Source organism: Neophocaena asiaeorientalis, unplaced genomic scaffold (genome assembly GCF_003031525.2).
Source record: "Neophocaena asiaeorientalis asiaeorientalis breed wild unplaced genomic scaffold, Neophocaena_asiaeorientalis_V1.1 scaffold87, whole genome shotgun sequence".
In the NCBI taxonomy this organism is placed as follows: domain Eukaryota; kingdom Metazoa; phylum Chordata; class Mammalia; order Artiodactyla; family Phocoenidae; genus Neophocaena; species Neophocaena asiaeorientalis.
The window spans coordinates 1,112,915-1,125,028 of record NW_020175432.1 but is presented as its reverse complement, the minus strand read 5'-3'; the positions used below and the strand labels follow the sequence as shown (position 1 = coordinate 1,125,028).

At 49.1% G+C, this 12,114-nt stretch overlaps 1 protein-coding gene across 2 annotated transcripts in view; it reads right to left on the bottom strand.

Annotated features, from left to right (window-relative positions):
• Positions 1-12,114, bottom strand: part of AP1M1 (adaptor related protein complex 1 subunit mu 1) — a 29,801-nt gene that overhangs the window by 2,953 nt on the left and 14,734 nt on the right. For both annotated transcript variants that reach the window (XM_024767297.1, XM_024767296.1), the window contains 4 exons: positions 6,990-7,116; positions 5,796-5,938; positions 5,260-5,331; positions 4,587-4,745 (listed from right to left, as the gene is read on the bottom strand). In XM_024767297.1, the coding sequence (XP_024623065.1) occupies positions 4,587-4,745; positions 5,260-5,331; positions 5,796-5,938; positions 6,990-7,116 (501 nt within the window). The remainder of the gene's footprint in view (positions 1-4,586; positions 4,746-5,259; positions 5,332-5,795; positions 5,939-6,989; positions 7,117-12,114) is intronic.

The following is a 12,114-nucleotide window of genomic DNA, read 5'->3' as shown; positions in this document are numbered from 1 at the left end:
CTTATAAAAACAAAGTGGAGGGGCTTCCCTGGTGGCGCAGTGGTTAAGAATCCACCTGCCAGGGGCTTCCCTGGTTGCACAGTGGTTAAGAATCCGCCTGCCAATGCAGGGGACACGGGTTTGAGCCCTGGTCCGGGAAGATCTCACATGCCACGGAGCAAATAAGCCCGTGAGCCATGGCCGCTGAGCCTGCGCTCTAGAGGCCGTGAGCCACAACTACTGAGCCACTGCTCCTAGAGCCTGTGCTCCACAACGAGAAGCCACCTCAGCGAGAAACCCGCTCACGGCAACAAAAAGTAGCCCCCGCTCTCAACAACTAGAGAAAGCATGTGCGCAGCAACAAAGACCCAACACAGCCAAAAATAAAATAATTAATTAAAAAAAAAAAGAATCCGCCTGCCAATGCAGGGGTCACGGGTTCAATCCCTGGTCCGGGAAGATCCCACACGCCACGGAGCAACTAAGCCCATGCACTGCAACTACTGAGCCTGTGCTCTAGAGCCCGCGAGCCACAACTGATGAAGCCTGTGCGCTCTAGGGCCCACGTACCGCAACTACTGAGCCTGCATGCTGCAACTACTGAAGCCCACGCACCTAGAGCCCGTGCTCCGTAACAAGAGAAACCATTGCAACAAGAAGCCTGCACACCACAACAAAGAGCAGCCCCCGCTTGCTGCAACTAGAGAAAGCCCGCACACAGCAACGAAGACCCAAACGCAGTCCAAAAAAAAAGGTTAAGAGTAGTAATTAAAGAAAAAGCAAAGTGGAAAATGAAAGCAAAACAATATGCAGAGAGGCAGGCCCTCTCTGGGGGTGGGGGTGGAAGTCTGCAAGCCTACCTTGTGTCAGTCATGTCCACGTAAATGGGTTTACTTCTCCTATTAATGAGAAAGACTTAGAGGTTGGCTCACAGACCAAAACCCAACTCCACACTGTGAAAGCAGAGTGAGAAAGGCTAAACCAGTAGAAAGAATGGGTGAAGGCATGCCAGCCAAAGTCAAACAAAATAGAGCAGGGCTGCTGCCACAGCGGAGAATTCAGGGCAAAGAATTACAGGTGCAGAGGATGACAGTCCACATCCTAAAGGCTATTCCTATGATCCACAGGGAGGATACAACAGATAGGAGTATCGATGCACCAAATAACATGGCGGCAACTTTTGTTAAGCAGATGCTACAAGAGAGGAGAAGAGAACCAGAGGAAGGCAGAGCTGGCCCAGCTCTCTGTCTGACTGATGCTGTCATGGCATCATGGCAGACCTCATGGCACACGTGTCAAATTCTCAACCCCAATAACAGAGGCCCTATCTTCCTCTCAACTACATATGGGATATTCACAAACTGTGACCTTCTATTAGTGCACAATGAACAGTTCAATAAATTCTAAAAGTAGAAACAGCATGAATAACATTCTCTGGTCTCAAAGCACCAAATTTATAGTGAAGACAAAATGGAAAAAACCCCTTGACCATGAAATTCAAACAAGACAAAACAAAACAAAAAAACACGCTCCATTCAATTACAGAATTTCTAGATAATATCAAATATTACATGCCAGATCTATGGGCTATACAGCTAAGGCAGGGTTCAGAGGAACATTTGTGGCTTAAATATTCATTTATATCAATACAAATTTTAAAACAAAATAATCAAATTAAAATACAGAACTTGAAAACTAGAGCAAAGGAAGGATGAAGAAACTCAAATTAAAGATTTATAAAACTGAAAACTATTATAACAAATAAATTAAAAAGTGAATCTGGAAAAAAAAATACGCAAACCACCAGGTAACCTCATCAAGGAAAAAAGAAGGCAAAAGTACGCAAAATAAGATATAACAAGGGAGAAGTAATTGTCATAAGAGAAAGGGAAAAAAAGACACCAATTTTCTACAACTCTGTGTAGACAAATTTGAAAACCTGGTTAGGATGGATAATTTTGTAGTAAAATACAATTTACCTAAACTGACTCCAACAGAAATAGAAACTCTAAATGGTCTAATTTCCACAGACGAGGTAGAGAAAGTAACAGAGATACAGATGGTCACACAGCCAAATTCTACCAATCCTCTCACGGTGAGATGATCTCAAGGCTACTTAAACTGTTCTGCATCATGGAAGAGGGAGACAAAAAAATAATGAAATGGGTACAATATTGATACCTGATAGAGACTGTACCAAAAAAAAAATCAATCTCAGTTATGGATCTCAATGTAAAAATCCTACATACAATGTTAACCAACAGGATTAATAGCACATTAAAGAGAAAACAGATCATGATCAAGTGGGGCTTGCCAGAATGCATGGATGGTTCAAGATCCATCCTATATTAATACAGGAACTTACAGACACTGAAGAGGCATTTGGGTAAATTCGTTGGCCATTTGTGCTAAAAACACAGTAAAGGGGACTTCCCTGGTGGCACAGTGGTTAGGACTCTGCACTCCCAATGCAGGGGGCCCAGGTCTGATCCCTGGTCAGGGAACTAGATCCCACATGCATGCAGCAACTAACAGTTCGCACGCAGCAACTAAGAGTTCGCATGACACAACTAAGGAGCCTGTGTGTTACAACTAAGGAGCCTGCCTGCCCCAACTAAGACCCGGCGCAACCAAATAAAAATAAATATTTAAAAAATAAAATAAAATAAAAACACAGTAAAGTAGGACTGAAGTGAATTATAGCCCAAAGCAGCAACACACTTAAGAGGGGAACCCCTGCCAGCTCCAGCTGGGGGCAAAGCCAGGAGGCTGCTCTCTCCACCGCCATTTACAGGCAATGGAGACAGCAAGTGAAGCAGTGAGACGCCAGAAGCCATAAGGTGCCCAAGAATGGGAGAGGAAAAGGGGAAACTGCATCTGGCTGCAAACAGCGTGGAAGGATATCTAAAAACCCATGAGAATGGAAAGAAAAACTACCACAAACAAAAAATTTAGTAAGGTACCAGTACACAAAATTACCATACAAATGTTAGCAACCTGTTGTAAGATACAATGGAAGAGAAGACCCCAGTTACCAAAATATCAACTTAAAAATTATCTTAATGAAAAATATGCAAAACCAGAAGAGATCTTTGGGGTGTCCTGGAGGCAAGGAGTGTTCTGTGGTTTTTATCCGGTTCAGTTGTGTTCACTCTGAGGAAATTCACTGAGTTGTACACATATCACTTGTTACTTTTCTGCATGTTATATTTAAACAAAAGTACCTTTAAAAACAATGGGAGAGGCCATATGAGGTATATATAAGGCAAGCATTAAAACATTCCCAAAAGGCACAAAGGTGAGAGTGGGGCAAGGCCATTGATAGGATAATTCGGCCTCAAAAAGGTGTTAGTCCTTCCCAATTAACTTACAAATTTAGTGCAAACAAACTGATTCTAAAATTTATAAGAAAAAATGGAACAAGCAAGAGTTGCCAGGAAACAGACAAGCAGTGAGGTTGTGGGGAGTTACGGTGGGGGTAGGGTTGGCCCTACCAGATGTTAAAACATAGAATAAAGTTAAAATGTGGCCTTGCGGCACGGAGAGACAGACAAGAGGATGCTCAGAAAGAGACCTAATGCCGCATGAAAATTTGATTTTTGAAAAACATGGCATTTCAAACCACTGGGGAAAAGATGGGACTTTTTAGTGAATGATGTTAGGAAACTGGATAGCCATGTGGGAAAAGATAACGTTGGATCTGTATGTCACCCATTTACCAGACTGTGCTCCAAAAGGACCTAAAGTCTAAGGTGAAAAATACTACTGTACTCGTTCTAGAAGCAAACATGGGTGAATTGCTTTATAGCCTGGAATGGGGAAGCCTTTCAAATCATGACTTAAAATCCAAACGCAATAAAAGAAAGACTGAGAAATGTGACTACATTAAACAACACTTAAAAGAAGAAGCAATCAGAAAGGTTACACAGCAAAAGACACCAGAAGCAAAGTCAAAAGACAAACACCAAACACTGAGAAATACCATTTGCAACTGATATCAAAGAAAAGGTACTAATCTTGCCCATGTGTAAACAGCTTTTGGAAACTAAGAAGAAAATGAGCACACTTGATAGAGAAGTGAGCAAGAGACAGCTCCTACAGTTTCCCGAGAAAGAAGCACCAACGGTCCTCTGAGACGTGAAAGAGTGCTCCATCTTGTTTACCACGAGAATGGCAACGGGCCGCACCCTGAGTCGGCACAGCCGCTTACCCATCTTCCAGTCCCAGGGCACTCTTTACACAAACCCAGACTCAAGTGCTCAAAATCCTGAACACAAGCCAGGTGGCTATACCGGCCTGTGGGCCGGGGCAGGAAGTGCTCTACCTTCCTGGAGCTGGTGCTGGATTCCCGTGAGGCTCTGGCCCCAAGGCAGTCTGTTCCCCAGGAGGGATGTTGAGCTCTAAACAGGAGTGTCAGTGGGAGAAAGAAGGAGGGAGAGAGGGACCCCTGCCGTGACTCTGAAGACAGGCTGGTTCCCACACAAGAGGAAGGTGGAGTTCCCCGCTACCCTGGGCCCCAGCCCCACCCCTGCCCCAGCCAGGCTGAGCCGAGCAGGCCTCTGCCCATGCCTGTCTGGAGGGGGTGCCCCGCCGAGAAGGGTGCTCACCGGGAAGGACTTGATGGACCACACAATCTCACTGTTCTCGGGGACCCACTTGACGCTCCCCACTGTCGTCTTGAACTTGGGTGAGTCGGCATCGTTGGGCACAGGGATGTGGATCTCCACGTTGTTGGCTGTTGACCGCCGCTTGAACTGGCTCTTGGCCTGGAGACGAGGCCAATGTGGCCAAGGTTGCAGCGGGCGAAGGTGAGACAGCCTGGCTCCCACCCAGCCTGCTCCCACAAGGGCCACATGCCCCTTGGCCTGGCCTCTGGGAGTCCCACTCCCACCACCGAGCTGACCCCCACGCCCTCTCCCACCCCCTGAGGTCTTCCTTAAGCTCAACTTTGGATGGTCAGTCTCTGCCCTCCTGTCCCCTTGGCCTTTGGGACTCCCGATCCCTCCCTCTGGCCCTGGCCTCCAGGGAAAAGGTCTGTGTGACCAGGGCTGGCCTGGGCTAGGTGAGGTCACTGAGTGGCAGAAGTGCTCCACCTGGACACTTGGTCACAGGCCACTGCCACGGTGGCCGCACACAAGATCCGGGCAGTGTGTCCTCTCTGTGCCCAAGGCCCCGGACAGGCCAGAGATACCAGAAGGCCTGCACTAGGCGGGGGAGCCCAAATCCCCCCTCTTATGCCCCACACGCCCGGCTGATGCTGCGTGCAGGATGCACACACACCTTGATCATGTACTCGATGCGGCTGTGGGAATGCTTTTCAATCACAGACTCGATCCAGATCAAGGGCTTGACCTGTCGGGGAGAGTGAAGATGGCGCTCAGAACCAGTCGTTTTACAAAGCCCTGCTTCACAGAGGGGAAACTGAGGGCAAGGGACCACAGGTCCAGGTGTGAGCCCAGTACACTGCTGCTCGGGGCTCCACAGCTGGTGCCAGGATGGGTCAGAGCATTAGAGAAAATGCAGACAACATCACCGAGGACGCTCTGGTGGGGATGCCTGGGAAAGGGGCAGTGGTGTCAAAGGGGTCTGGCCCCTCAGCTCAGAAAGTTCGGAGCCTTGCATTGTCAAACAGGCTCCTTGGAGCCCAGGCTGCTCATGGGGAGCTGTGCCCATCCTGGGCATCACCTCACAAGACGTGAGACTCGCTGTGGACGGGGACGGCTCCCAGGCAGCAGGGAAGAGGAGGGAGGCTGCCCCAGGGGAGGAGCAGGGGCGGGGGCCTGGGGGCCCTCTTGGCGGGTGGCTGGTGCACTCACATGGGTGTTGAGGCGGTAGGACATGAGCTCGAACTCGCCATCGGGTGGGATGAAGGAGATGGTGCGGTCGTTTTCAAAGCGAGAGAGCCGCACACACTGGTGGAACTTCACGTCCTCCAGCTCCACGGACTTGCTTTTGCCACCTGAGGGGAGGTGGGGGTGAGGGCGGGACAGTCCCTAGGCCCCCCAGGCCACTCTCTCAGCAATGCTCCCACTGTCTAGGGTTCACTCCTGACAGAGCAGAGCAGAGCTGCCCCCGGATCTGTGAGAGTATCTTGGGCCACGAACACCAAGGGGGCCGGCTTCTGAGGCAGCCACGCCCCATCTCTCCTCACCCCGCTGGAAGCCCCATTACGTCCCAAGATTGGGCTGAGGACAGGTGTAGTAGGCCTAGTTCACAATGAGTCCCCAGCCAGGGTAGCTGCCTGGGACATGTTTGCTGAATGATTAACAGACCCCACTGGGGGTGCTCGGTGATGGCTTGGGGCTCCCTAAGGGCGCCGGTCCTGTCATCCCTGGGGTCCTGTCTTGGTTTCCCAGCCCAGAGAGGCTGTGTGGGTTGAGCTCAGTCCTGAGAGGGGAGCTGCTCTGATGGGCTAACGTCAGAGAGGCCCTCACTAGCGATGCTGCAGACGTAACTATGACAACACGCGCCACTGCTCTGGCCGCCGGTGGACCTGTGGTTGGCGGGGAGGCTGGTGGTCCAGTTCGCAAACACGGAGCCCCAGCCACCCTGGGCTCCTGAGGCCGCTCTGGCCATGCCCCACCATGGGAAGTGCTACATCCAGGCCAGGCAGAGCATGCTCGAACCACTGTGTGTGGCTTTTGAACAGCCCAGACCCAACGCCAGAGGTGAGGGCAGAAACTGGGTCTGGGAGGGGAGAGCGAGCCCCGCAGTACCTTCCAGTAGGGTGGAGTTGAGGACCTTTTGTATGATGCTACATGTGCTTTGGCACCTAAGGTACTCACCTGCACCTCTGGCCCTCGGAGCAACAAGGGGGTTTGACTTGAGTATTTTCACTCTCCCATGTCCTCTAAGTCCAGGTGTTAGTTTATTCGTTTTCACAGTTGTCTTGTAAACAACGTGCAAATGTTTCTAAGCCAAGTGCCTGAGATGAACTTGTTGCTATCACGCAGGTGAATAGTCCCTCAGCTGCCACAGGGGTGAAACCTGGGCCCCGGTGGCATACTCACGGCCCGTGTTGTCGAAGAGAACCTTGTCGTTGAGGCCCAGGCGCAGCTCAGGCATGCCCGACAGGAAGACCCGCATCTTGATGGAGCCCACAATCTCACTGCGTAGGACGTTACCGTTGGCACTGACCTAGGGGGTGGCGAGGAGGGGGTAAGGGGAGGCCCCACGCACCGGTCACTGTCCCCCACCACGCTGTATGACCCTCCTGGCCACTCCCATTCTCGAAGCCCTTCTCACTGTCCCCTGAGATGGGGAGGCAGTGCCAGGCCAGGCCAGGGAGGCAGACACTTACAGGTCCCGCCTTCTAGTCCTCAGGCCACACTAGGCTCCTCCCTCGCAGATGGGCCAGGTGATACTGTGCCTGGAGTCCTCTCTGAGGGCTCTACTCTAAGTTGCTCTTGGGATGCCCTGGGCAGACCTGGTGGCTTGAGGCCGTGTGCTCGGCTGGCCTGGGCAGGGACTCTACCAGGTCTGCTCATCGGCTGGGAGCAGGCCAGACTGACTTTCCTGGAAATCTCTGTTTCTCCATGTGGGGCCTGGCAAAGTCCCTAGGGCTTGTTGAAGACGGAGCTTCCTGGACCCTGCTCCCAGGGCTGCCCTGATGTCTGATAACCACCGATCCAAAGTAACAACAGACTTAAGCAAATACAATCACAGCTACAACACTGACTGAGCAGCTCCTCCTCAACAGGGCGGGGCTGTGACTTGGGCTACCTTTTAACTCCGGTGCAAACCGGAAGGCATCTGAGAGTGCAACTAAAAATCACAGCAGGACGATGGGCAAAGCCGGAGACTGTCCTCAGGGGGCCAGGCTGCTGGAGCACCTCTCCTTGGGCCCATTTTAGAGACGAGGACACTGAGGCACGGAGAGGATGCCACACGCCGAGGGCACAGAGTGGCTGGCAGAGGTGCTGGGGCCACAGCCTGGACCACCACCCCGTAGTGCCATTCTGCATGAGGCCACATCCACACCAGCAAGGGAAACAGAGGGCTACAAACTCAGAGGCCCTAGGGCCATATGGGCCGTTCCTTGGAGGGCCTGAGTTTCCGACTTCTGCAGAGAAGCAGGAAAATCTGTCCAGTCTTTAACTCAGATGTCTGCAAGTAACACGTGCACACATGAAAGCCCTTCGCCTCTGAGGGAAGTGGAGAACTGAGGCGCCATGTGGACGATGACCCCGAGAAAGGCACAAAACAGGACAGAAGGCCCTGCAGGGTGTGGCTCCGTCACTTCCCGTCGCTCACCATGCTCTGACCACGCTGGCCTCTCACTGTCCTCGCCTCATCAGGCAGCAACCTGACCCCACAGCACACAGAAGCTGCTTCCTCCTCTGCCTCTTGCCAGCCCTGTCTGCCTGTCCATCCATCCTGGCCACGCTCGGGTGAGGGGTCATGTCAGGCTGCTCACTGCTGGGTCCAGCACGAGGACAGTGCCTGGGGCAGCGGGCACTCGGCGAGCCCGTGCAGACATGGCCCTTCACCCCTGGGCTCTGGGCAGCTGGCACTACCACCTGCCTTACTCTGCGGGTCCTCCGTGTTCCCCGCCGACAGTCTGCCCTTAGATCCCCTTCTCTGGGGGGCTATCTCCCCTTGGGGAGTTGGGACTGCACCACCCTCTATAGCTGAATGATGGGAAAGAAGGCTCAGGAAGTGGAGACAAAAGCCATGCAGCCTCTAAGGCTAATCCTGGCCACCTGGGCAGCAACCAGGACGGTGCTGAGGCGTGACTGGCAGCCCAAAGCTGGTGTCTTCCCCAGGGTGGGCATGGAGGAGACGTTTGCCGGGGGATCGGCTGCCTAATTATACTAGTACAACAAGATTCTCAGAATCTGGAGGCCAATGTTGACTCTGAAGGCCGCCAGTTCTGCAATCAGACTTAGGAAGGTGTGTTCCAACGTGACTGGGATGTCCATACCTGCCTCTTGCTGCCCCTTGTATGGAAGAACGGGGGTCCTTGGGCAGTGCCATGTGTAGGGACACACTGCGGCTGGGACGCCCCTGAACTCCCAGCACTCTCCCAGGCAGTTGTTTATAAGCTGCTCCCTGGGATTGCTTCTCCACCTGAGGACACCCTACAGCCATGTTCTGGGCTCAGTAAACAATTCAGACGAAGGTCCTCAGGCAGGAGGGGAACGCAGTGAGTCAGGCCACTGTCTTGCCTCATGGCTTAGTAAGTAAGAGAGCAAATATGTTTATATTCAGTCCACTGGGAGAATCTTCTTGGAAAGCACTGTTACTTAGCAATTGCATGTCTGGGAACTCGGCCCTCCGGAAATCCTGCCCAGATAAGGGAGATGCCCAAACACACATCTGAGGATGAGCATTCATGCTCATTTCTGCCCTGGCTGTAACAGTCAGAAATGGGCACACCTAAGTGGCCCACGTGACTGGATTGGCCCAGCCAGTCCTTGTCTGCCCAAGTAATGGGAGTGAGGCCCTCTCCCGAGAGGTGACAGGCAGGCTGCAGGTGAGATGGAACTGGCCTGCATCACCCTTTCTCTACCACTGACTACAGCTATAAAACCTGGGCAGGATGCATGGGCAACTACTGGAAGACTGAAAAGGTGGATCTGGGAGGAGCCGACTGAATGAGCAGTCCTCCCTACCCCGCTACCCACATGAAAGCGCAGCAGAAACCTGGAAGTGGAACCAAGAAGTATGGTGCAGTCAGAGCTTGTGGAAGCCTCTGGCTCTAGCTCCAGGGCCAGAAGGGGAACTCCTGCCGCTCAGGAGTATGGATATCCCTCATTTACCCTCTTTTCTCACGTCCCAGGCCCTAGGCAATTCGGCTCCCTTTCCGAGAGGGTGGGGCAAACCCAGGATTTCAGCCCAAGTGCAGACAAGCGCGAGAGTAGGAATCTAGAGCCCCGAGTTTTTGGCCACAGAACCAAAAAGGGAAGCCCCCAGCCAGAAAGCACCAGGTAGAGAGCAGAGAGTGAAAGGTTCAGGTGAGCAACCTCATGAAGTTGTTTATGTCTCCAGATCTCTCTAGAACCAGCCATGCATGGATATGATCCTAATTAGCACACCAAAGACATCAAGAACCAAACTCTCCCCAGTCCCTGAGGGACCACTGGGCAGTGCATATTTGGGATAGATTTAAATAGCAAAGGGCACAAAGGCTTTGAAAACTGAACTGATTCTCATGGCCCATAGAGTGGGGGTTGAAACTTGTGGCCTGAACCTAACCAGGACAATTGTCAGCTAAAACAAACAAACAAACAAAATCAACATTTTCTGTATAATTTAAATAAGACCTAGAATCTTACCCCAGGATATAATCTAAAATTACTCAGCATACAAAGAACCACGAAAATTTCAGCTCACATGGGAAATACAATCAACAGACACCAACAATGATATGGATATTGGGATTATCTGACAAAGACATTAAATAGCTAGGATAAAAACTGCAAACACTCTTGCAACAAATGTCAAACTAGGAAGTCTTGGGAAAGAAAGAAGACTATAAGAAGAAGAATCAAATGGAAATTTTAGAACTGAAAAATACAATAACAAAAAAAATCACTGAATGGGCTTAATAGCAGAATGGAGATAACATAGGAAACGGTCAGTGAACTTGAAAGCAGATCAATAGGACTTATCCAATCTAAACAATAGAGAGAAAAAAAAGATGGAATAGAATGAACAGAGCCTCAGAGACCCTTGGGACAATAACAAAAGGTCTAACATTTATGTCACCAGAGTCCAGATGGAAACGAGAAAGAGTGAAATGGTGAAAACATATTTTAAGAAATAATGGATGAAAACATCCCGAGTTTGGTAAAATACATAAATCTACAGATCCAAGAAGGTGAACAAGCCCCAAACAGTAGGAATCCAAAGATATCCGTACCTAGACACATCATAAGCTATCTGCTGAAAACTAAAGACAAAGAAAAAATGTGGAAAACAGCCAGAGAAAAACAACACATTACCTACAGGGGAATACCGATTCGAGTGGCTGTGGATTTTCATCAGAAACCATGGAGCCCGGAAGGAAGTGACACAACATTTTTAAGGTACTAAAAGAGAACTGTTAACCCAGAATTTGATATCCAGTGACAATATCCTTTTGGAATGAAGATGAAATAAAGACATTCTCAGATGAAGGAAAACGAAGGGAATCTGTAGCCAGTAGGCCTGTTTTGAAAGAACTGCTAAAAGAATCTTTTTAGATGGAACTGAAATTGTACCAGAAGGAAACCTGGAAAACTGGAAATGAGGGGAGAGCAACAGAAATAGTAAATATCTGGGTAAATACGGTAGAGTCTTCTTTTTCTCCTCTTGAGTTCTTTAAAGTATGTTTGACAATCGAAAGCAAAAATTTTAACACTGTCTGATATGGTTTTCAATGTATATAGATGAATATACAGGACAACTCTATAATGGGGCAGTAAAGTTTCTAAATTCCAATTGAAGCTGTAAAATATTAACTCTGAGTATTTTATAGCAACCACTAAAATAACTATACAAAGAAAAAAAAGGTAGAGTGAAGAAACAAAATGGAACACTACAAATGTTCAAAAAGATCACAGAAAGATAGGAAAAGGAAACAAAGGAATGAAAAACAGAAGGCAAGTAATAAAGTGGTATATTTTAATCCAAGCAAATTAACAGTTACAGTAAGTATAAATGCTCTAAATATATAAAAGGCAGAGACTGTCAGAATGGATTTAAAAAATGACTCAATTATACGTTTTCTATAAGATATATGGCACAGGTAAGTTAAAAGTAAAAGGATTAAAAAAAAAAGGAGTAAAAGGATAGAAAGACATATACCATGTAAACACTAATCAAAAGAATTCTGGAGTGACAATATTAATAGCAAAACAGACCTCAGAGCAAAAAAATTATCAGGAATAAAGAGGGACATTATATAATGATAAAGGGGTCAGTTCACCAAGAAAACAGAAGAATCCTAAATCCATTTGCACCTAATAACAGAACTTCAAAATATGTGAAGCAAAGACACAGACAAATTCACAATTATAGCTGGAGATTTTAATGCTCCTTAGTAACAGGTAGAACCAGTAGACAGAAAATTAGCAAGAATTGCTAGAAGAATTGAACAATGCCATTAACCAACTGGATTTAATTGGTATTTACAGAACACTCTCTCCAACA